This window comes from Pinus tabuliformis, chromosome 6, assembly GCF_031772625.1.
Source record: "Pinus tabuliformis cultivar Carrire ecotype Pingquan chromosome 6, CPIR1, whole genome shotgun sequence".
Taxonomy (NCBI): domain Eukaryota; kingdom Viridiplantae; phylum Streptophyta; class Pinopsida; order Pinales; family Pinaceae; genus Pinus; species Pinus tabuliformis.
In genome coordinates, this window is record NC_142292.1 from 1,923,065,328 (window position 1) to 1,923,091,388 (window position 26,061).

The following is a 26,061-nucleotide window of genomic DNA, read 5'->3' on the forward strand; positions in this document are numbered from 1 at the left end:
AATATGGCTAATTTTAAATATTAACTTACAACAGTGAACAATGGGCAATATTTCATCTCACTTCAACTAACACACTGGACAGTCCACGAGAAGATACCGAACACATGCCCACAGATTTCAGTACCTAGGGTATACTTGTCCAACCAAGTACTGGATCTGAAAATAACTTTAACACAACAGAGTTCACAGCAGAATATCTGCTCTCGCATCTTCCAATTATATGTGAAATCACTTAACACTTTTAGTGCTTAATTTTGCGCAATAAAGATGAATAACAAATGCTGAAATCTACTTAATCAAGAAGATAATGCACGCTGAAATTCAAATCTGCATCTACACAAGTATTGTACAGCTTATATATATATATATAAAGTACATGTACATACCACAGCTTTATCACAAAGTTGGTACAACCTTTCAAGCTATCCAAAACCTTGCTAGGGAAAACCAAGAATGATCTCCAACAAACAAAGCATCAAACACCAGCAAGCTGTCCTTGGTTTCAACACAAGATGTCTCGTTCTCTCCTCCTCCGCAATGAATCTCCTCTAGGGTAAACCCTAGCTTTTTTGCATCCTTAGAGTGAAACCTTAACCGTATTACAACCTGGAACTTCTTGAGAACCTTAGTGCTCAAGACAGAGAGACGATCCAATGAGGAATACATCAGAGAGACTAATGTGCTACTCTCATCTCATCTTTAACACTAGTGTAGATTCATCTAAACTCCAGATGTATTATGCATCAAGTGAGACACAAACAATAATTGTGTTAATTTTAGATAACAATGGTATGTTCTATGCTTAAGAGCAATTTACTTCAATTTTTCTTATTAGCCCAATATCAATTTCCAGATTAGCAATCACATTAACATGATAGTAAATGCAGATAGAATATAAATAATCAACAGAAGACAAGCCAAGACAAGAGGACACAATATTTGGCGGATGCTAGAGAAAAACCCCAATGCGGGGAAACACTTTGATCAAGTCTTCTTATTATTCTTCAAAAGTTCAGCAGAGAGAGAGAGAGTACAATATACAAAATTCACTTGCCCAATCACAGTCAAATCTGTCCAGTCAAACTGCAGTCAACAGGATGCCCTAACCAGAAAGTCAATGCTGGTCAACTTAGCAGAATTACACCTCCAAATCAGCTCGGTCAAACCCAGTCAATTTGGCCTCCAAGGACAGTCCGAATCAGCCCAAAACAGTCCTGAAAATATCAGTCAAACTCGGTCAATGCATAGTCAAACCTGTGGTCAACTTCCCTGCGGTCAATGCTGGTCAAAGTTCAAACAGTTTAGAATGCCTCAAAATCTGTGCCCAGAAATGCGGCCTGCCCAAACAGAATTTCTCCAAGAAAATCGCAGTCAAACAAGGTCAACTGCTGCCCAGTCAACACTGGTCAAACCTTCTGCAATTTGGTCAACGCATGAAACAGAAAATCACAGACCGTCCTTCCGACGTGTGGAGGAGAGAGGCTGTCCAGAAATCCATACACCCAATCAGATGAGGAGAGAGACATGTGAGTGATGATTGACCAAATGAGGAAAATGACTCCTCTATATATACCCAACGTTGAAGATGAAGAGACACGTCTGTTGGGCTTCATGAGCCTACATTAGACTTTTGGCCGACCTTGACAATTTGTCCATAGAAGAAATAAATTCATAATTCCATTTCTACTTGTCAAAATGAGATGATCTTTAGATCAATCCTGCACCTCTCGGAAAGAGGAATCCAATAAAAATATCATCTCCATCATATGAGTTGTTCAAGGTGGAGTTTGGCCCTAGTTGCCAATTTTAACAAATTGATACACAAATCTCTTGGTGTTTATAAGGTTCCAAGTTAAGATGGATCTACGTTGGTGTTCTTCATATATTAATATATATATATGTATATCATGCAACTCACCATTTTACGGGATCATATGTTATGGTTCAAACTTCAAACCAGTAGGAAATACTACTTTCGATAGGATTCACTTAGAATAGTCTCCAATCTTTTTTCTCATTCTTTCTTTTCATAGTAGTGTGAAAAGAAGGAAGGTTTGGCTTCAAGTTTATACCATGAGTTGATAAAAAGAACTAGGAATGTTGCCAAATAGAATTGTCTCTTATTCCTCATCTGTTGTAGTTTATATGATTTTGGTTTTATATTGTTATTTTTATACATATAAGAATAGTGAATGATTACTATTTCATTTGCATTAGATTTATTTTTACTATATTTTTAGTTTTTTGTAACTTATTATATTGGGTTGACACAATGTGGAAAAAATGAACTCGGGAATAAATTGGCAAAGGTTCGAAAATTTGAGAAGTCGAGAAAAAATTGAAAAAATCAGCAAAAACCTGGCAAAATTAAAAAAGTACAAAATGAGTAACAAAATTGGACTTTCCTAACTTATACGTGGCCCGGAAAAGAGTCACGATTTTTAGGATCGAATCGCAATTTTATCGATTAAATTGCGAGTTTTTCAAGTTTGAAAAACACCTGAAAAACTTGGCCGATATCATCAATGAGTTGAAAAACTTGTGATTTCCAGATGTTATCGGGAGGTTTTCAACTTTTCCATAGAGGGTTGACATATGCAATGTTACGAACATGGGACAAATGTTGGAATCTCTTGAATATTAGGCTGTAAAATGCACCTCACTTCTCTCAGTGCAACAGGATGATGAATGAATAGATAAGTGAAAGGACTCTCTCCTTCCTCTATTTATATGAGAGGTAGGGGAGGCCAACAATATAAAGTGGGCCTAATTTCTATATGTAAGCTACTCTACATGAGTAGGCCCACACATGTAAAGCGCTAGACCAAAAGGACCCATGTTAAGCTCCAAGGTAATGTTGTCAACAAGCAAGTCTCCAAGGCATGAACACTCCACCAGATGTGTGTAGCTCTCGCCCTCCACAAGCCTTCAAAGGATCCAACACTCCAAAGAAATGTGTTCCTTTGGGTCCATCACACCTACATCACCACTCCCTTCACCCAAGCTTTCATAAAACAAGCAAGTCTCCAAGGCATGAACACTCCACCAGATGTGTGTAGCGCTCGCCCTCCACAAGCCTTCAAAGGATCCAACACTCCAAAGCAATGTGTTCCTTTGGGTCCATCACACCTACATCACCACTCCCTTCACCCAAGCTATCATAAATCAAGTAAAAGCCTCTATGCAAGCGATCCAAGTGTGCCCATGCCATCTAAGGCTTGATGACCTCCTCCAGAATGCCAAGTGCATCTTCTCCAAAGCAAGGTGTCCTCCAAGTAAGCAAGTCAACCTCCATGTGACCATTGTGAAGAATTCATCTAGTTGTCAAGGCCTCCATGCTCAAAGGAAAGAGTGCCACATGAGCATCAAAACAAGGTCTAGCATTTGAGAGTAAGCCACCTCCGCATGTGCATTCCCATCATTAAACAATCAAGGGTCATCCATCTACCATGCAGCCCACATCACATGAAGTGCCCTTAATCATGGTGTAATCACTGCTGGAGTAACTCTGAAAATCTAATAAAATGATGAGCCATATGGGCAGGGGATGCATGCAAGTGACAGGGTTTTACTGTTACACAATCAAGGATCTGTTTCACACAATCTCATTGGTAGCAGCTTCAATATTAAGCTTTGATTTTTAAGTATATGATGGATGTTGTGCATGTTTCACTCAAACTTTTTATACCCTTTCCACTAATTTTCATATTTGAATTCCTTGGGATATAGCAACATATTGCAGATTTCCTATAAATTGTATGGTGACTTCCAATCATGAAATCGCCTAGAGAACAAAACAAGGAATTTTGGCGGCATACTTGTGAAAAAGAATCCAAACAGAGCATCATCACATCTCTGGTGCTTTCCAAGAATTTGCTGAGGTTGTTTTTTCCCAGAGAAAAATACTCGTAATTTCATTCATAATAAAATGATGAAGCTACATTTCGCATATTCACTACAAGAGCGTATTCCTGAAATATGCCAACAACAACTTTACATTTTAGCTCACCAGAGGATAAAAGAACAAATAAAACAGAGCATATGTCATCCAAAAAACCTGTGCTCAGAGGGAGAAATATTACACCACCTTATACAACAGGTAGAAATCAGAAAAAGACCATTTAAGCCAAACTGCCCATGAGAGAAAGCAGATACAAAGAAGAATCTGTAGAAACAAAAATCTAAGCCTTCCAAAAACTGGAGATTGGCTGTTCCGCTGAATTTGCTGAGGTTGTTAACAGTTCAATCAAACATTTACACTAAATTAAATTAAGCATCTTGTATATATACAAATATGTTTTTAAAAATGTTACCAAAGATTAACATAGATCCATCTCAAATATTAAATATTTGAAAATCCTGAAATGTACTTGATTGGATCGAAGAAATTATCTTTTACCAGATTCCATTGAGCATAGCTGTAAAGGGTGCATTTGCTCAACCAATCTTATCTTAATTGCATTGACTACATAATACATTAAGAGCTGGCGGTGGAGTGGTGGGAGTTGGTCTGGATTTCGTGTTGTAAACGTACTTTGCTTTCCACATCCCCTACTAGTTCCTTGACAACATGACAACACCTTTTGAGTTAACAGTGAATGTGAGCAGTATTTGCAGTTTGTAATCTATGATGAATTGGTAAGTAGGAATGATCATGTTGAGCAAGGTAGTCCAAAGTTTGGGGAGGGGCGTTTTTACTGGCGAGTTCGACCACATGACCTCTTGTTGTTGCTGCTGCTTTTGTTTTGAAGAATGTTACCTACAAAGATCATACTCTGCAATAATCTTCTGAACACTTGGTACACGAAGACATCCATTGGGTATAAGAAATATATATATTGAATATCATATAAAAGAATTGATATGAGATGTGATGTTACAAATGAGGGCTTGCTTTTATACCTAGGCCACTGCCCTTTCATAAACGGTCATGTCCTTAGAGACATGCCTCTTTAATACTAATAACTAGTTAATTAATCATTATTTATGACTATTATTATTTGTATTATTTTTATATATATTTTATTCATAACATGCTCTCCACTTCAGAAAAGCTTTGTCCTCAAAGCTTATCGCTGACAAGGTGTGTCATTTGTTTCTTTGTCTTTTAATCTTTTCATATCTTTCGGAGTTTTTAAAGTTGTCATCTTCGTTGATATATGATGATATGATCCTCTGAGTGATAAACAAAATTGTCGCACTAAAAAGGGATCTGACCATCCTAAATCAATCTTTTGTGGAATCTTTTGATTACGGGAAATTTGTAATGAATTGTTTATCACCGGATTGAATTGTGCAAACTTCAGTATTCTTTGGAACATAAGTTTGTTGTTTTAGTTTTGAGTAATATAGATTTATAGACTGGTTGAGATGTCTGCTTTTATGATTTGCGTGTCGATAAGGAGTTCTTGTGATTTGATTTCCCCTTATCCTGTTTGTAGCTATTCCTTGATTTACTTGAAGTATCTGATTTCCTTGATTTACTAGATCTTCACTTGAATTTTCTATCGTTTGAACTGCAACCTCCGAGTATGATTTCACTTTAGCTAGTTTGTCATCTTCTTGACTTGTGACATTCATTGGATCGATATTCGTCTCTTTTTCTTCAACTTGGACTATTACGTTTGAAGACTTTGATACTTCTTTTGTGATAAGTTCTTTAAACTTGTTTTTCAATGATTTCTTATCATTTTTATGATTTTTGAGATGTAAGAGTTCTTCAATTTCTGATTCATCAGCCTTATTCTCAGTATTTTGATGTTCAAACTTTTTATTTTTAAAATCTCTAATTTGTTCTATTAACGTTTCATTAAGGGTTTTAAGCACATTTTTTCTTTTCTTTCTTTTCCGATAAATTCTTGTTGAATTTCTTCTTGAGACATTCTTTTTCTTCTAATTTTTTCTTTGCATCTTTGGACTTCTTCACCTTTGCAAGTAATTTTACTATGGTCCCTTAGACGCAAAATTTCCTTGTCCTTTTCTTTTGACACATTGTATAACATATCTTTGAGGTCTTTATGTTTCTTTTTTGATACCTCAATTTTTTGTTCAAGTTTTCCGAGTTCTTCCTCTAATCTTTTCATTTGCATCAACTCATTACTTTGATGTTCTTTCGTACTAAATAATTTCCCACATGTTGGACAACATATTTCACAATTTGTATGAATCCACATATACATAATTTTTCTTTCACAACACATACATGTAGTCCAAAATGTTGGCGTGTGTGGAACTCATCTTTTCTTTTTGCTTTGCTTTTAAATGATTTGTTTTTAAATGAACCTTCAAACATCTAATGTGACTTAAATTTTTAATTATATTTCCTTATATCTCTTTATGGTCTATGTTTGGCTCAAACTTTTTTTAATTGAACTTAGTTTTTGTTTGTATAAACCTTGATTTTAATTAAACCCAATGGTGTTTCAACTATCATGATTCATATAAAATGTGAATTGTGGTAGTATTGTCTGAAGTTTGAAGGATCAACAGTTGTACAAAACAAATTGATGAAGGGGTGCAATGATATGGCTGTTCGTGTTGAAAATGTAACTAGTTTCGGTCTTCATAATTGTTGTTTTACTCATTTCAATATGCATCCTATGTAACAAACAAGAGAAGAAAAGAAAAATTTAATGATTATTAAAGCATGGGTTGCATGCTCATTATTGATGGTCTTCTAGGTAAAAACATGTTTTTCATTTTTCTAGGGTTTGTTAGGTCTTAGGATTTATTGTCATGACTCAAAGGACTTGACATCAATGTTTGTAAGACCCTTCTGGGCAAAATATTATTGGAAAAATAATTATTTGAGTCTAGAAAGTTTTGGAATCTCCAAAAGTACAAGCCGGCCCTGACAGTTACAAGTTGGCTTAAAGGAGAGAATTTGACCCCTTGGAAAGGCTATAGCTCGACCTCATTTAGCACTCACTTATCCACAAGTTCGATCACACAAGAAGAAGTTCGATCTGCAGCTGGGAGAAGTAGAAAAGGAAGAGTGGAGTTCTAGAAGGCAATAGGAATCCACGTAAGGAAGCACAATCTTTGTTTTGGGCTCTTTCTCTCTCACACAAGTGAAATTCTAAGGTTTTTGGTGCTGAAGGAGGAGGCAGAATTTGCAGATCCGAGTTGTAGTATCTTATAGTTGGAAGGAAGAATACCCCATCTTGACCTCATTGACCTTGGGAGGAGCTGTCTTGCTCTAGGAAGGTCTCAGGAGGAGGCTAAATTAGGGTTTTTATAGTAAGCTACAAGGCTGAAATTGCAGGGTCGAAGGTGTAGGACAAGTTGCAGTATTGAAGTTGTTAGGTCGAAGTTGCAGTTTGAAGCTGGTTAGTGCAAAATCAGGGAAAGGACTTGAAGAAGGGTTGACTTGGTACTTGGAGAAAGACTTGGTCTACAGTTTGGGTCTTTGTGTTTCATTTGAAGCAGATTCTACGAGAATAGAAGAGTTTTTTGGGTTTTGCCCTGGCTGAGAGCCTAATTTCTTTGTCCTCTATAATTTCTATTTCATTCTTGATATTTGTTTGATGAAAAGATCTAACTAAAAACACAAGAAGAATAACTAAGTTCAGAAGCAAGTATTAAGGTAAAGGAAAATTGAATTAATAGCTGCCACATTGCATATTCCAACATGGAATCAGACTAAGGTGAACAAAAAAGGCAACTAAAAGGAATTACTTGTCAAGGGGAAAGAAAAAGGAAACTCTCAAGGAAAGCCTGAAGAAGAAAACTTCAAGAAGGATTGTCTCTTGAAAGGGATATGGTTGAAGATGTCGGAATTTCTAAGTCTGACACATTAGAAACCCTTGCACTTTACTGATTTATTCCTACCTACTTGTTCTATTAATTAACAAGTTATTTACCATGTAAATATTGGAAATAAATACAAGTACATGCTCAACACATTATAGATCATCAACTAAAGGAAATAGAAACAAGCACACAAGTGACACCGTTATTTTTGGACTAATGTCCTTGGAAAAACCCAATGCGGGAAAACTGGTGCAACTATCTGAGGGTTTTATTATTAAGCAACTCTTTTTTGAGTACACTGGGTGCCAAACTGGCTAACCCGACAGAGATAAAAAATCTGGCAGCAATACCTCTCTTTGGAAACAGGTATTCGGAAAGCCTGCTCCATGAAATCCCTCTCCAGCACAATCTGAAGCTTAGCGTCAGCCTTGCTGACCTTTGTGTCAGCCTGAAACCCTCTGCGTCAACTTATTGAGGCTCTGCGCAACCTCTCTAGCTCTCTGCATCACTCCTGCAGCCTCTGCGTGGATGACGCAGGCCCCTTTTAGCTCTGCGCAGTCTCTGCTTTGCGTGGCTCCCTTTGGCTCTGCGTCTGCCTCTGTCTGCTTCTGCGTTGGTCTCTCGGCACTGTCCCTGCCTCGTACTCACTGCGACTCGCTGCAACTGATCACTGATTCTATCTCTCTTAGCAAACCCCGCTCTAGAGAATAGAATGACTGATCACTCTAGTGTGTTCTCCAAGTGATCCTCAAGCCTCCTCTTATACTTTTCTTGTTGACATATCAATGGCCGATATTAAGTCCCTAATCGACAACTAAGATTAGATCTGGCTTGATCCATGTCTTTTGGACCATTCTAACACAATTTTATATTAATTCACATTAATATTTTAATTTCCCTAAGTTTAGACTTAGCGATTCCATTAAAAATATTAATTATTTCAATATATCCCAAACCGGTTAGAATCTGACCAAACCATTTCTGGGTCTTGGAGATCTTCTGTGCTTTAGCCTCTCCACCAATTTTCATGGCTAGAGCACATCCGATGCTACCCCAAATCAACAGAAGACTCATTGGTAGACCTCTTTAAAGGAAGCATCAAAGGATCTTATCATTCATCACTCTTGGAAGTTGTTGTTGGAAGAATCCTTGGGAAGATTTTTCAAGGAAGTTTCTTCAAAGATCTTGAAGGTGTCAAGAAGGTTGGGGACATCATTAAGGAGAATCTTGGTTATTGAGTAAGTATCAAATTATTACATAATGTCTGAATCTATAGGCCACATGGGTTCTTTCTGCAAGGAGAGCAATAAGCTCATTGGAGCATCAAATTATATAGCATGGAAGAAAAGAGTTGACATGATACTCACAAAACAAGAAGTAATGGAGTATGTTATTGGGGAAATTATTGAACCTAGCAAAGACAAGACTTAAGAACTAGCAAAATACAAGAAAGGGGAACTGAGGGCTCAAAGGATCATAGTTGCATCCTTAAAAGATTCTCTTGTTCCATTTGTTGCAAACTTGAAAACTTCCAAGGCTACGTTTGACAAGCTAGTGAACTTGTACTATGTAAATACATCAAGACAAAAGATGTCTTTGCGGAATAAGTTATATAGAATGAAGAAATCAAAGGATGAGGATATGGCATCCTTTCTCATGAAAGTCTCTCAGCTAAGAGACCATCTGCAAGGGCTTGGGGAAACAATTTTTGATTCAGAAGTGACCATCTGTGTACTAAATGCATTGCCACTAGAATGGAGCAGCTTTGCAACAAGCATTTACTCAAAGAAAGATTCAACTCCTTTTGATGAGTTGCGGGCTCAGTGCATATTAGAAGAATCAAGGATCAAGGTAAAATATGACATTGGATCAAATGAACAATCTCAAGCCTTTCTAGCCCGACTCAAGAAGCCGAAGGAAGGAAAGTTCGGGAAGTCCAGGAAGAAAAATATGTCCAAGGTTAAAAGCTTCAAGTGCAATGAATATGGACATTATAAGAGGGATTGTCCTAGCCTACAGAACAACAAGAGAAAGGAAAGGAACGAGGCTCACATAGCTAAGGAAGTAGGAGAACTTGAAAAGAAGCCGAAGAAGGAAGAAGTGAAAGATCATTACTATTAAAGAGGGCATCTTGTTATTCAGGTTCTTGGTAAAAATTGGTCTTTCCTTTAGGATAGTATGCATTGTTGTTTTTGCATAACATCACAGAGACAAGCATGTGTTAGTAGCATATGTAGAGTCTACTCATTTAAGTTTCTTTGTAGAAGTCATCATGTAGTTAGATAAACCATTTTGCATATTGGCCATCCAGGCATTATCTAACATTATGTTAAGAGGTAGTCATCTTGCTTAAATGGATTGATATGATCCTGGAAGAACCATCATTTTGGAAGGTTCTTAGGAGAAGCATTATGACAAGGTTAGTATACATTCCATGTAATGTGGAAACAATACTGGTAAAGGGATGAAGGAATGCAATGGGTCAAGTTGTAGGCTCTTTGTGATATATATATATATATATATATATATATAGGTATGTATATAGCTAGATGATGAAATAAGAGACATAGGAATTGACTCTTGGTTAAGATTCACATGTGTAAGAATCTTGTAACATGCTTAGTATGATGGTATGGTGTTTTAAAAGGAAGAATTTGACTTAAGGATGTATAAAAGGCTAAGACTTTCTCTAGAATAGTTAAAATAATAATTAACATCCAATATAATCTTCAGAAGATAAGTTTTAACTTGGTAATCAAGTTTGATCCTTGGGCACTCGGATGTATCAAGTAAGTTTCAAGTGGAGATGGTTGATAAGGATGTTGATGGTGTGAGAAGGTCATCATGATGACAGTTGAGTCAAGTTCAACTATATGGATGGAAATGTATGAAGAATGTTGAGGAAAGCTCAACATCTGGTACTTGGCAACTATGAAGTCAAGATGTGCCCATCTTGGGATTGAAAGGTAGTTGTACGAGAAGATAACCTGAAGGTCAAAGGAGATCACTTTCATAAGGAAGCTATGATCAACTTGAAGTTTGAAAAAGGCTCAATGCAATGCCTTCATGTTGAAGATGAAAGAGATGATCAAGAAAGATGACTTGGATCTTGTCACAAGATTGAAGAGAGAAGATGGCTCCATGATACCTTGAAAGGAAGCAAGCTCAATGCAAGAGATGCAGAAGAAAGAGGGAGCCATGTAGCTATGAAGATCAAGTATCTGGTACTCTCATAAAGACAAGTTGTAAGGCTTGTGGTGTTGATTTCCCAAATAGAAAGGAAGTTTGGAATCTCCTCTAGATTTGAGAGGGAGCAAAGGAGTCTCCTTGAATAGGAGTAAGGATCTATTCTCTAGTCAAAAGGAGAATAGGGATATCCTCTCTGATTGAGAGGGAGTGATGTTGGACATCACATGCACATTCTCTTCTTTAGGTTCTGGGCCAAATGAGTTTGTTTTGTTTTTTCTTTTTTTCCCTCATATATATATATATAAATTTATTTTTCCTATATATATATAATTTTTTTGTTTTTTGTTCTTTTGTTTTGTTTTAAATTTATAATATATATACTTCTCTTTTTCTTTTATTTTTCCTTAATTTTTTTTAAATAATCTCGTTTTTTTATATATGATTTTTTCTTGATTTTTATTTATTTATTTATTTTTTTTAAATTTAATTTAATTTAATTTACTTTATATATATATAATCTATTTAAATCTTTGGTTCATATACATACATATATATATATATATTTTTTTTTCAATGGCCAAAGGCCTTATGACAAATCCAACAGAATGGAGAACCTCCAACTATGTAGCGAAACACTTGATCACAAAGACAACGAAGTTGATGGATGGGTTGATGGCCTAGGCCGTGATCAAATTGGCTTTGATACCAATTTTACGAACAAAGTTCGTACTTTGCAATAATCTTCAGAAAACTTGGTACAGGAAGACATCCATCCATTGAGGATAAGAAATATATATATATATCGAGTCTCGACTATTATATAAAAGAATTGATATGAGATGTGATGTTGCAAATGGGGGCCTGCTTATATACCTAGGCAGGTGCCCTTTCATAAATGGTCATGTCCTTAGAGACATGCCTCTTCAATACTAATTACTAGTTAATTAATCATTATTTATGACTATATATATATATATTTCATAACAGAGAATCATGGACGAGGGTATTACGAAAGAATGGTGGATGATTACTACAACCCATGCAATGTGGGGTAGGTGGGATCCTTTGACAAGAATGACCCCAATTTTGGCCTTGGCTTGGTGGGTGCTTTGGCTTGTGGTGATGCCATGAAATTGCATATCAAAGTCAATGAAGAAACCAACCATTTCATAAATGCATATGCTTCAAGGCTTTTGACTTTGTGGTTCTGCGATTGCCTTCTCTTTTGTGGGTATGCAGATATATGCCATATATCAATTTATTTTTATTTTTTAGTTATTTCCATAAATGGGCGGTTCCCCATAATAAACCAAAGTCAATGAAGAAACCAACCATTTCATAAATGCATATGCTTCAAGGCTTTTGACTTTGTGGTTCTGTGATTGCCTTCTCTTTTGTGGGTATGCAGATATATGTCATATATCATTTTATTTTTATTTTTTAGTTATTTTCATAAATGGGTAGTTCCCCATAATATGTGGTGCTTTCATTTTAAAGTGCTAGGCTGATGGTTGTGTCTATTCCAAATAGGTCAATCAAAATATATAAGGATTTTTATTTTTAGGTTACATCGAGAAGCATGAGTTGTACTCTGCATAACATCATTGGGCATCAGCGTAGGGTCGTAGGGGTATTTATTCCAAATTCACTCGCAACTTTCTCCTGGCCTCATTGTTTAAAATTACCTTTGAGTGTGACCAAATATGGCGACAATTGAACCTTGGAATCCTGGGAGATTGTTTAATACTTCATTGAACTGGGGCTCCATTTACATCATCCATATATATATATATTTTTGAACTGGCTTTTCTTATTATGATTTGGCTTCTTTGGATAAACTTCAGCTAACACCATTCGTTTCAGAATCCTTCAGCTAAGTGGCCATGAGTTGGGTATATCTATTCTTCTAAAACGCAGGAGTTGCACCTAGCCCTAACTGCTGTTGTGTGTGTTCATACATTCATGAACACAAACACAAGTTTGTCGTTGGAAAAACTTGAATATCATTGTCTGGCTTTCGTTGACTTGGCAAGCTACCTTTGACTATCATCCTCAATTCTTTGTTAATGATATGTGCTCTTTCTTTCCTGGCTCATGAGAGTTGAAGGAATCTTAACTCCAATAAATCAAATGAAACTTTGCTGTGAAATCATGTGTACGTGTTCTTATTGTTTTCATTGCTTTTTTTAGATTTAATTTTGAACACTTTACTTTTTAGAGCCCCTGCGCATCAAATTGGTTTGTCAAGATCTAATGAAAACGACCTGAAATATCCCTTCTATGTTTCAAAATATGCCTATGTTTTAGAAGTTGTGACTATGGGACTAGCACCTGGCCCCATCTGCAAGGAGGCCTGCTTTTGAGTAGGTGAGAAGGGGTGACTTGGCACCTGAGGGAAAAACATGTCTCTAGGGGGTATTTGACCGTAGGTGGGAGGTATGAAACACCCCTGTTTTACCATCGAACCAAGACCCTGTTGAGATAACATTTAATAAATGACGATAGGAATTCCATTTCAATTGGTGCATGTACGAGGCATCATTCCAAATGTATTCCATTATTATTGTTAAGTACGAAGAACATGCAAGGATAATGACACACATTCCTAAGTTACAAAGGTTTATTTTTGAGTTTAGATTAAATCAATAAAATAAAACTATTGAAGAAATCATGCCCATCTGACAAATTAAAAGAATATAAAATTAAACACAGACAAAAATACTATGAATCTCCCAGCACCTTTACCCCCTCCTACAAAAGAAAAAAATGATGGAAACATACAATTAGAACATATATGTCACAGAAATTCTAGAATAAAATTTAAAGGTGAAATGAAGTCCACACTTGAAGATGATTCTCATATCATGTTGAGCCCACAAAACCCAAACCAAATATTTTGAATACCTATAATGAAGTACAGTATTATAACAGACTAATACTTGAACAGAGTTGACAGCATGTTACTTCCCGTTGTTCTCTTCTCTACATTGTTACAAAACTAGTCATTTATGGCTTATGGGAGGTTAAAGGAAAGAACACAAGTAATAGTTGACTGTGTTATGAATCTGCTCTGTACAAGTTTGAGTTGTGGTCAGTTTTGAATCTTGATTGAATCTATATATTTGAAATTTTGACAATAGTTTTGTATGCATACTTGTGCTGTGAGTGCATAGCAAAGTGCATTAGGATTGGACAAGTGTAATGATATGAGTATTCCCCTGATTTCAATAATCCTTTTCTTTATTCAAATGGCGGGAAGCTTTGAGTTTACTAATTTTATAATTGTCATTATCTTGCAATAGAATTTTGCAAGTAGGGTTAATAGAGCTGTTGATACCAGAATGGGTTATGAATCTGCTCTGTATAATTCTGAATTTCTAGTTTTTCTTTGATAGTTTTGCACATTTTCTTTCCATTTCTTCAGATCCAGGAACCTATGTTGTAAATTGTAATGGCACTTTATTCATGTTTACATATCGCATATCATTTACTTATGGCGGATCTTGTTTTTGGTCATCTTCCAGCGAGTGAATGGATAAAGGGGAAAGAAATTGAACACGTGGTGTCTATTAAAAACAGGTAAATTATTAATTTATTAACTATCTTTTTGGTTGTAGTCTTATTTGGTTGCAATTTCTGTAGTGCAATATTTATCCTAGTCCAATCTTACATGGATCTTTAACTGAAAATTAACTAGTGCCTACTGTTGTATTGTTCTTACAGTAATTTTCCTTGAAAATGGAAATTAGACTTGGATTAGAGTTGCATCTCATCTAAAATTCCTAGGTCAGAAAATGGGATTTGTTTTGCCATTGTAACTTATAGGTCACTTTTGGCATTCTCCAATATGTGACATTTATTTTTTTGTGGAAAAATGAAAAATGAAAAGCCTTGATTTTTCATTTATGTCAGGTACAAAATGTTGAAAAGGTGAGGTTGATTTGTTGATTTTGTAATGTCTTTTTATAGTTCAGCATATTTTTATGGAGTAGATAGAAATATCCTTCATCTGGAATAGTATCTTAAGTAGCACTAATTTACTTTGCGGCAAATTGAAAAGCCTTGATTTTTCATTTATGTCGGGGTACAAAATGATGAAAAGGCAAGGTTAATTTGTTGATTTTGTAATCTCTTTTTATAGTTCAGCATATCTTTGGAGTAGATAAAATTATCCTTCGTCTGGAATAGTTTGTAAAGTAGCATTAATTGCTACTTCCTGTAAAAATTTCTCATTTCCCACTCCGGTTTTCAATTTCACGTTATTCTCCAAAATAGTTAAATGCCCTTTCCCATATCCATACATTCAATAACGGAAAAATAAATTTTGCTGAAAACACAAATTCTGGAAAAATTACAGAGTGCTGGAAAATGCAAAATATTAAAATCAGCACATACAAACAGTGATTCAACACATTTAAACACAGTGATTTTTGGTCAAGGTGACCCTGGAAAAACCCCCTACAACTCTTGGGGAAAACCAGTTCGAGAGCTCTTTCTTATTTATGAAAAATGCCTTTTACAGTGAGAAATATTCAGCAAAAAATCAGCAAGCCAACTTTTACAACTTATCTCGTTTTCGTGCCTTACAGCCAATTGGAAAAACTTGCAAACAGCAAAACAAAACAGCAATAAATGTTGTACGACCTCCTCGATTTTTGTGCCCAATTTTCAGCCTTAAATGCTGCTGTACTGCCTGCCTAGAAAAGCGTGCAGCTGCCATAGATACGCTGTTCGGATTTCCTCGATTTGCGTGCAGAAAAACCAGCTGTACAACTATACAGATTTGCCTCGATTTGCGTGCCAAGGTACAACCACTTGCTGTACGGATTTTTTCTCTTTGATTTCTGTGTACTTGCTGTACGGATTTCTAGAAAATCGTGCCCAATATCTGCCTTTCACTGTGTGCTAACTCAGCTGTACGGATTTGCTAAAATGCTGCCTTGGAATGTGTGCCAAGTTGCTGCCTCTTTCTCCTCCTTGTCCAGAAATCTCCCTTGCTCTCTTGCTCTCCTTCTCTCAATCTACTCATGAAAGAATGAATGACTTTTTCCTCCTTTCCCTCCTTTAATCTAACCCTAAGTGACTTTTGGGGAATCCCTAAATCCAATGGCTTAAATAGGTTGAGATTTAGGGCTGAGATTAAATGCTGATTTAAATCTCACTTGCTATTTTTTAATTCACCCCTTTAATAAATACCCACTTAGTCATTTATTTCCAAAGTCACTTTTTCTTTCTAATTTTATATTGACTTTATTAAAGTCACTTTAAAATTAGACTTTAGTAACTTTATCACTTAAAGTCACTTTTAAATTAGATTTGATTTTATAAAAATTATAAAGTCACTTTAGGAGAAAAATTAAATTCTTTTGGACACTTTTCCCTAAGCCAAAAATCAAAGCATTAGGGAACCACCTGTCCTCCGGTACCAAATTTCAACACTTCTTTAGTATGTGCTATTCTTCTTTGTTAATGTGGTTGTGATGGATCAGCTATATGTAGCGTGAACTTTTAAGTTATTTTGCTTAGCTTAGTGGGTACTACACTTCTAGTATATGGCCCTGGTCTTCTTGTTTCCCAATTTTGAAATCTTGGAATTAATGACCTGCATCATGGTACATAATTGTAAATGCTCTAATTGTTTGGTGGTATGCAGTAAGAAGATTCAGCCACCCTCCTCTCCATCTCAAAACAACAAGACATAAATAAGAAAATAGCTTAACTTTCTCCAAACTTGATCATTGTATTACTTATGCTGTTGTTCGAGCTTTCAATCTTTCTTTATTACAGAGGGTTTATCCATTATCTATCCTTATTCTGTTATGATAACATGCTCTCTACGTACCACTTATTCTGCTACTGTTATATGATATACTTCAAGAGTCCCACTGAACTATTTCGGCCATTTCTATACATCAATATAATTTCTCCTTATATACACCATCTATATTAACAACTCTGATTGCAGTTTTTCTGCAGTCCACAATCTATCACATTTTCCTGATTTATGCTACTGACCATTTATGAATTGGATATTTCTTACATATGCCTTAGAAAATGATATCCCATTGATCCTCTCTCTCAAATTCCTGCTTGTTCTCCTTTTGCTTATGCTTTGGTGAATTTTATTGCTGGAATGGCAGTCCACTGCATATTGATGATTATAGCCTTTTTTGTTTTGTTTTGTTTTAAGCATCTATTCAACTCTTTTGTAAAAATGCTTTTTCTGCCTTGCTTGATTGCATGTTTGCCTAATGACAATTGTTAACTAAGAACTTTCTATCTTCAGGCTTCCATCAATCTTCTGTGAATATAGTGTCTTCTACCTATCTGCATTGTGAAATTTACTTGGCCTTGAAAAACTTCCTGTTACATTTCTTAATACTTTCCACGTTTTGTTGATTGCTCGATTAGTATTTTGCAATTCATAATCATTCATAATTTTTGCTACTAACGTAGTAGTATCTATAAAAATTAAATTATATTTAAACATGTTAAAACTAGTTTCCCTTGCTATTCCCTATTCATTTTGGCTTCCCCTCTATTTTATCCTTGTTTTGGGCAATTTTTTTTCACTTCCCTGCCTAAGTGCGTTGATTGGGATGTAGCCTTTTGGGGTCTCTAGCCATGTCATCTACTGGTTAAAGATCTGAGATTTTCTTGCAGGGCTTTTTATTATGGCACAAATCTTCTGAAGGAGGGTTGAGTGTGTTACCAATCTATCTGTTATCTTGAATGTGTAAAAGGCCCCATCACCTAGATTGGCCACTGTCACCTCGCCAGCTCTCCTCTGCTCTTCAGGCTGGCACTCCTCTGGCTCAAGGGAGGCTTCCCGAATTAGGGTTCGTGGAAATTAAAGCTATGATGTGCAAGGTGATGAGTGTAATTTCCAGCAAAACAATTCTAGAAGTTGAAGGGAAAATTAAAAGGAGTTGGGCTAGAGATTAGCGCCCATTCTATTAGGTGAATGGAGTCACAACAAAGGCATAAATGGGATGCTGTTCTAAAGATAAGAAAGTCGTAATATGACTGATGAGAAGTACAAGCTAGTATTATTCTTTCCTTTCTGCCTTGTATTGTAGAAATAAACCTAAGGTTGTTGCATCTGTTGACAACATCCAATGTTAAAGAGGATTCTAGTTACCGGGACTTGTGTATGTACATTCAATCCATAAGTAGAAACAAAAATACAATTGTTGACAAATCTCCAATGATAGCTCAACAAAAGATGGAAATAGTATACCAAATTCGTGTGTCTGAAAGTACATGTTCAAAACAGAAATAACATTCTGAATGTCACCTACATGATAGCTTTCAGAGCCTCCGAGTACATCCAAGAGACTAAAATCAAACCCCAAGCAATAGAAGTCTTTGAAATCCAGCCATCTCTAAGAAAGAAGTGGAGTTGCTCTTGGAGTCTCAAGCTTTACGTCTTACAATAAAAAATTAATATCTTCTTGATTCTAGAAGCTGCTGGAAACATATTTAAAAGAGTATAAAAGGTAAAGCTGGTTCATTGGCTTACATGGGATAATTTCAAGGCGTCTGGATACAATGGTTCCATGCTGGCTCATAACATGATTTGGTTGGCTTGTGAAAGCTGGCTGTGTATTATGTGCTATTGATGCCATGTGAGTATGAGAGCGACCCATGCTTGATGTACACAATCATCTCATGAAAGAATACAGTTTTAACCAGTGTTGTGAAAATCGCGATAAAATGAAAAAATCATGATTTTTCCCTCTTCCAATAAAATCGCGATAATTAAACGAAATAATTGCCGGATTTTTTTTTTGGCCGATTTTTATTGAAAAAATCGCGATTTTATGAATTAATCGCGATAAAAACGAAAAAATCGCGATAAAAACTTAAAAAATCGCCGAGGGTCGCGACAACATAGTTTTATAACGTTTTTTTGGGTTTTTTCATGAGCTCATTTGGACAGTCGTGCGCAGAGGGAGGAGGAGCTCTTGGAGACCAAGCTGAAGAGGGGTTTTTGCCAAATTTAAGTGCTTAGAGGAGAAAATCAAGAGGAGACCACCGATTTCTCCATAGAAACGGTATGTGGATTAATTTTTTTTTGTTTTCATTGTTTAAAAACATTGTTTTTGTATGTTTTTCATTGTTTTTGGTTGGGAAACTTGGTATGGGCACCATTTTTCTTTTGTTTTCATTGTTTTTAAAGATTTTTTTGTATTTCTTCATTGTTTTGGGTTGGGTAACTTGGTATGACTATGGGAACCAATTTTTTTTTGTTTTCATTTTTTTTAAACATTGTTTATGTTTTTTTCATTGTTTTTGCCATTTGGTTGGGTAACTTGGGTTTGGAATGGTTGGGTAATTTGTGTTTGAAACTTTGAACTTTGGAATGGTTGTTTTAGGTTGGGTTACGGGTAACTTGGATTTTCATTGTACAATCATCAATGTAAAAATTAAAAATTAAAATACTAAATTGTAATTTGTAACTTGTAATTTTGTAAATGCTAAATTGTAATCCTAATCCTTATTTTCCCATAGGTTCACAACTGCACCAAAACACCATTCAAGACTTCAAGTTTGCAACTTCAAAGTTCAAAAACAAACATGCCAAGGAAATTGGATCCTTTCTGGGAATATGGTGTACCTGATTCTCCGAATGATAGAGTAAACTTGAGTTGCAAGTTGTGTGGCCACCCTATGTCCGGGGGGGTGTACAGGTTGAAGTTTCACCTTGCAAAAATCCCTGGACATGATGTGGGGCCTTGTACAAATACAAATCTTGAACTTATCCAAAGAGCCATGAGAGCATTGGAAACTTTAGAGCAGACTAGAGAGGCCAAAGAAGAACTCAAAAGGCAACTAAAAAGGTCAGCTGAAGGAAGTGGGCCAAGTGGCACTGGTTCTACTGCAGCATCAGCCAATCCGGTAGCTGCATCATCATTTTTTGTTCCTCGAACCACACCTGGTTCACAGCCATCTATCGGTTCAATGCTAAAAAGAACTAAGAAAGAACAAGCTGACAAGTTGCTGGCAAAATTTCTCCTCTGGAGTGATATTTATTTCAACATTGTAAGAAATAATCCATTTTTCCAACCTACTGTTGATGCTATTGCCAGTGTTGGCCCGGGGTACAAAATCCCTTCTTATCATGATTTCAGAGGCCGGATTCTTCAAAATGAAAAGCGTGACTGCACCCAAAGATTGGAGGATTTTAGGGCATCATGGGCACAAACATGATGCACTGTTATGTTAGATGGTTGCACTGACCAAAAGGGGAGAACCCTTATAAACTTCTTGGTTAGTTGTCCCAAGGGGACTATGTTTATCAAATCTGTTGATGCATCTGCACAAATCAAAGATGCAAGAACTTTATGTGATTTGCTGGATGTGTTTATTTTGGAGGTGGGTGAACAACATGTTGTCCAAGTCATAACGGACAATGCTGCAAATTATGTTGCTGCTGGTAGGATGCTTATGCACAGGCATCCTACTTTATTTTGGACACCTTGTGCTGCCCATTGTATTGATTTGATGTTAGAGGACATAGGGAAAATTCCCTTTGTCAAAGATATTGTTGACTCATCAAAAAGTATTACAAAATTTATATATAATCATATATCTGTGCTTAGCTTGATGAGAAGATTCACCAACAACAAAGAGTTGGTGCGTCCCGCCATTACACGGTTTGCCACTAGTTTCATATCTCTTCAATCCCTCTTGATTTCTATGTGGGATGTGAAGAGAATGTTTCTTTCAGAGGAGTGGCGTGCTTTGCCAATGAGCCGCAAACCAGAAGGAGAGGCTGTATGCAGACTAGTTTCATAACAGGAAGACTTCTGGGCGCGAGTGCCGGAGGTGTGCGCCGTTACTGAACCTTTGGTAAAGGTTCTTCGGTTGGTTGATGGTGAGAAGCCCGCAATGGGCTATTTGTATGAAGCCATGGACAGGGCCAAAGAAGCCATTCAGGCCTACTATGATGATAAGGGAGATGATGGGTTTCAGAAACAACTCCTTCTATGGGGAGTGATTGATGAGCGATGGAACAACACACTCCATCGTCCCATTCATGCTACTAGGCTTTTCCTGAACCCTGCATTTTCTTATGCATGTGGGTTTGATTTTGATGCTGAGATCATGGATGGATTCTTATCCTGTGTCCAGAAGATAGTGCGATCTCCAGAACAACGTATTGAGATCTTTAAACAAATTGAGACATATAGGATGGCAAGTGGCACATTTGGCTTTGAGATGGCTGTCAATGATAGGATGATTAAAATGCCAGGTATTTTTTAGTTTGTAGCTTTGTTTCAAATTTCATTGTCTCTTCAAATTCCATTTTTTTCTTATGTTTATTTAAAATTTTATTTGTAATTTTGTTGTAGATGCATGGTGGAAAATGTATGGTGGCAGGGTACCCCTTCTGCAAAAGCTTTCCATTCGCATCCTCAGCCAAACATGTAGCTCCTCAGGATGTGAGCGCAACTGGAGTGTATTTGAAAAAATACACAACAAGAAGCGCAACAGGTTAACACTTAAACATTTAAAATATTGCAAATTTCCAAATAAATTTTTGAATTCATTAAACAATATTTTTTTTATAATTATTAATTATTATTTCATGATCTTTGTACAGGTTGGAGTCCCAATGACTTAATGACATGGTTTACGTCTACTATAATCTTCGATTGTGGGTGAGGCAACTTGAGAGGACATCTGATGTGGATGCCATCTCATTGGATGGGATTGACACCACTGCTGCATGGAGGGTTGAGGCCGAGAGGCCTCTCATGGAGTCTGCTGATGATTGGTTAGTGCAGGATGTAGTGGAGGGGGAGGAGGAGGAGGAGGAGGAGGAGGAGGAACAGGAGGAGGACGTGGTCTACCTCCTATAACTCCTACTTCTAGTTCTTCAGTTTCTAGAGCACATCAGACTCCATTGCCATCTCCACCAGCACGAGCACCAACATCTACATCTAGAGGGAAACGGAAAGCTGTGACATTTTCTCACAAGAGGGGCAGAGGAAATCAATAGGATTAGACTTTCATTTTATTGTGTATTGACATTATGACATGATGAAATACATTATCATATTTTTTGTTGATATTTTGAGGCTGAGTTGGGACTCAGGAGTTAGGGCTTACTATTCAGGACATGATTCAATGTTATGTGTGATTTTAGCGCTAGAAATGATATTAAACATCTTATATATTAGTATTTTTATCATATTTATGTGTCAATGTATTTATTTTATGTTGTAGATGCTCTAGATATTAAAAAAATTGAAAAAAAATGAAAAAAATGAATATTTTTGTACCAAACGATTATTTCCGATAATTTCCCGATAATTCTGATTTTTTCCGATTTTTCCCCCGCGGCGATTTAATCCCGATAATGATTAATGCAACATTGGTTTTAACTGGGTTATCTCTTCTAGAATGGGAAGCAGTGTGTGGTTGTGACATATTTGAGAATCATTGAATCAATTTATAACATTTAAAGAGTCCCCGAAGATTTGAAGAGAGCGACAATCATATTCCAGAGCCTAATACAAAAGAAGTTTTAAAGAGAGAAGTAATGCATAATTGTTGGATCCCTGCCTAGACCGATTTTTGACTTCAGATAACGCTGATCATCGATGAAAAGAATGAGACCACCCCCACAAATGCCATCCTTGTTTGAAGTTCCATCAAAATAAGACAAAGGATTTTTTCGATTAACCTATTCTTTAGAGATGATGCGAGGGACATGGATAGATTCCTTTGAAGGCAAGAGAGCAAAAGTCGCTCCAATTTGAGTTGCAATGAGATCTGGACTTGATAAAGAGTCCCTAAATGTGGCTTTGTTCCTGGCTAACCAAGCCCCCCAACAAATCAGGGGAGGAATGTTTCTAAGAACCTCATCACTTGATGAATCACATCAAGTCTTCCATGCCTCAATGAAATTGTTGCCTCTCCAATCCATATTACAACCCAAAAGTTGTTTGGTTTTAGCTCAAATATTCAAAGAGAGGGCAAACTAAGAACTGGTGTGAGACAGACTCCTCTGTTTTTTGGTGCAACATGCACCAACTAGTACCCTCTTTGTCTCTTTTGCAGGTTCTCCCAAATTGGCACTTTGTTTTTAATTAAGCACCATAAGAACAATCTTTTCTTGGCCAGACATGCAAGCTTCCATATTGGCTTCCACCACCACTTTGGATTTACCCTTAATCCATCAACAATTTGATGACTATACCCAAACTTTGGAGTATATGTCCTAGGGGAGTGTACCCAACATTGGGTACACTCCCTATCTCTAATTTTGACATGCGACTGGTTGACCACTCTGTGTCAACTACCCTATAATAGTACACTTCTTCGCAAGGAGATTCCATCATGTTCGAGCATTTAGATCATCCTTGAATCATTAGTTGACAGTTTGTCAAAGTTGTAAACCCATTTTACAAGTCTATAATGTAAATGATCGTAGCAAGACCATAATATATGTAACAACCTAGGTAAGACTATTATTTTGATGACGATTTTCATTTTAAGAGTTTTTTCATGTCACTGATTCATCTGTGTTTCTAAACACAAATGATATGTAGAGTTTTTCTCCTCCAGCCTCACCCCAAAGTTAGGGTGAATTTTGTTTTCAAGATCGTAGGTAAGTCCAGTGTTCTAATCTGTAAAAGTGATTTGGGAATAATTTTAGGTAATTTGCTAAATTATTTTATTACAAATCACTTGGTTTACTAGATCATACTGAGTTGTAGAATTGAGTAAAATAATTAAGGGTCTATAACAAATGGGTTTTCTCCTTTCAAGGGTTGAAATTTAATTATCTTATGTAAATAAAATGTTAGCTATGGTGTTAAAATATTAGAGAGTTGGAAAAAATTATTAGTCTCCTCATGTATCAATTAATTAAATTTTCTGGCAAAAAATAAATTAAAATCCTAAGCCAGAAATTTGATTAATTAGAATCAAAATTAAGTCTTTGAAAAAATAAATTCTCCAAAATAAAAAATCTGGCAAAAAATAAATTAAAATCCTAAGCCAGAAATTTGATTAATTAGAATCAAAATTAAGTATTTGAAAAAATAAATTCTCCAAAATAAAAAATTCGCAGGTCTTAGAGAAACTAATTTTTGGAGGTCCCCACAGGGGTAGGTGAGTTGGTAATCACAATGTGGTGAAGTTCGTTAGAAAGGCGGGCTCCGTACTAAAGGTCACGAGTTCAAATCCCCCGGACTTACCCTGGAGCTGTATAGAGGGGCGGGCACAGCACCCAGTGGTTATAGAGGTAGCGGTCAGAGTCGACCTTGTGTAACGCGAGTTGCGAGGCTGCCCCTGTTGCCGATTCCACTGTAAAAAAAAAAGGAAGAAGAAGAAGAAGAAAAAAGAAGAAAAAATGAGGTCCCCCACCAGCGGAATATTGAAAATTTCAAAATTTTTGGACTCTTGGGCCCTAGTGGTTGAGTTAAAGTCAATTTTTTGAGGAAATTAACTCAAAATAATTAATTTTGAGCTAATTAAAAAGGAATTAAAAGAGAAATTCGAAAATTCCTTAAAATTTAAATATTTCAACGATGGAGAAATTTTTTTAATTAAATCTTTATCAATAGTTGAGATTACTTTGATGAGGATAAAACCAATTCTCTGTTTGGAGAATTTATCTATAAATTAGAGGTCTCATTTGTTTCACAAAGAATTTGATTATTGAATTTTGTGCTAGCTCTTGAATCTCTCTTGTTGTTTTTTTGGAATAATAATAATAAATAATCTTTGGGGTTTTCATTGATGGTGGTGTTTCTCTCTTATTTCTTATGGTAATATTGTTCCTAATGCTCTGCTGAAGTATATTTTAGAAATTGTTGATTTTTAGCCTTCGGGAATAATCTATTGCACAAGTATCTTGCTTAAGATATTGGATCTAAGATAACATTTTAATTGAATTGAATTAGCAGATATCTCTAATTCTTGAAGATTACATTGTTATTTTATATCTCTATCAATTTAACAACTTGATCTTAAGTGTGCGGAAATCATTTTATTTCGAGAACTTGGGCCTGAGGGGAAGTCCTCGGTTGGACCAATCAACTCCCAAGGCATAAGATCTGAAGAGCCTTTCTGATTGAAATCCCAAGACTTATCAAACAAAGTTTTTCTCACAGGGTTTTTTGGCTAGTGTTTCATTTAAAATTATCTATCTTTCATATATTGAGTTTAATTGATAAATTTGGCTAGGAAGAGCTTGATTCTACATATCTGGGAACGGAGTAGGACTCATACTCCTAAGATTTAGTAGATTTGTATTTTATTTGTATAGATCTGGAGTCTTTGTAAGATAATTTTTAATTTCTAAAATTTAGGTTTTGGATTTTAGTTTTATTTTTGTATATATTGGGTCTTGTGTATTTCATTTTTTACTTGTGTAGGTGTAGATTTGATATTATTCAAGGAGATTTTTGGAATTTGAGATGGATTTAGGCTTTGGAGGGCAAGATCTAGTCTCAAATCTTTGTTTGCAAGGCCAAAAATTCAAGATAATTCAAGGAAAAACGAAGATCTGAGGTTGACAAATATTTTTTTTTGGTGAGATTTGGGCAAAAATCTAAGTCTTTGAGGCCTAACGCTGCCCTTTAATACCCCTACTGTGGCTTAAAGGGTTTCTTCTCCTGCCTGCCGTGGCCTTTAGGCCACCAGTCAGCCTTCAAAACCCTCCGCTTTGCCTCCATTAGCCTCCACGCTGCCTGCGGCATACACTTAACCCTCATGGTAGCCCTCCAAAACCCTCTACCCTTATTCCTTCGCTCAACCGTCCTTCCGCTTCTCATTTTCCCTCCTCGCTGCCTCTTCTTTCCCGTGCCGCTGCCTCCCTTAATCCTTGCGGCATTTCTCCCACCTTGTTGCAGCGCACTTCCTCCCCTTACCTCTTCCGCTGCCTTCCCTATCCTTCTCGACACCCTTCTCATATGTTGCCATATTTCCTTGCCTGCAGTAGCCTTTCAAGGCTTAACGCAAGCCTTTTGGCCTTGATTCCTTTGCTGCATCCTCATATTTACACTCACGCTGTCTTGCTGCCTTAACACAACCTCATTTGCTGCCTCTTATTGCCCTCAAGGGTTAAGTCAACTCTCATTCGCTGCCGCTAGCCAGGCC

General features: G+C 36.4%; 1 protein-coding gene across 1 annotated transcript in view; it reads left to right on the plus strand.

Moving 5' to 3' along the window:
• LOC149266879 (uncharacterized) overlaps nt 1–26,061 on the plus strand; it is a 96,351-nt gene that overhangs the window by 13,110 nt on the left and 57,180 nt on the right. The window contains exon 2 of the mRNA XM_089431153.1: nt 14,466–14,520. Within this exon, the coding sequence (XP_089287279.1) occupies nt 14,466–14,520 (55 nt within the window). The remainder of the gene's footprint in view (nt 1–14,465; nt 14,521–26,061) is intronic.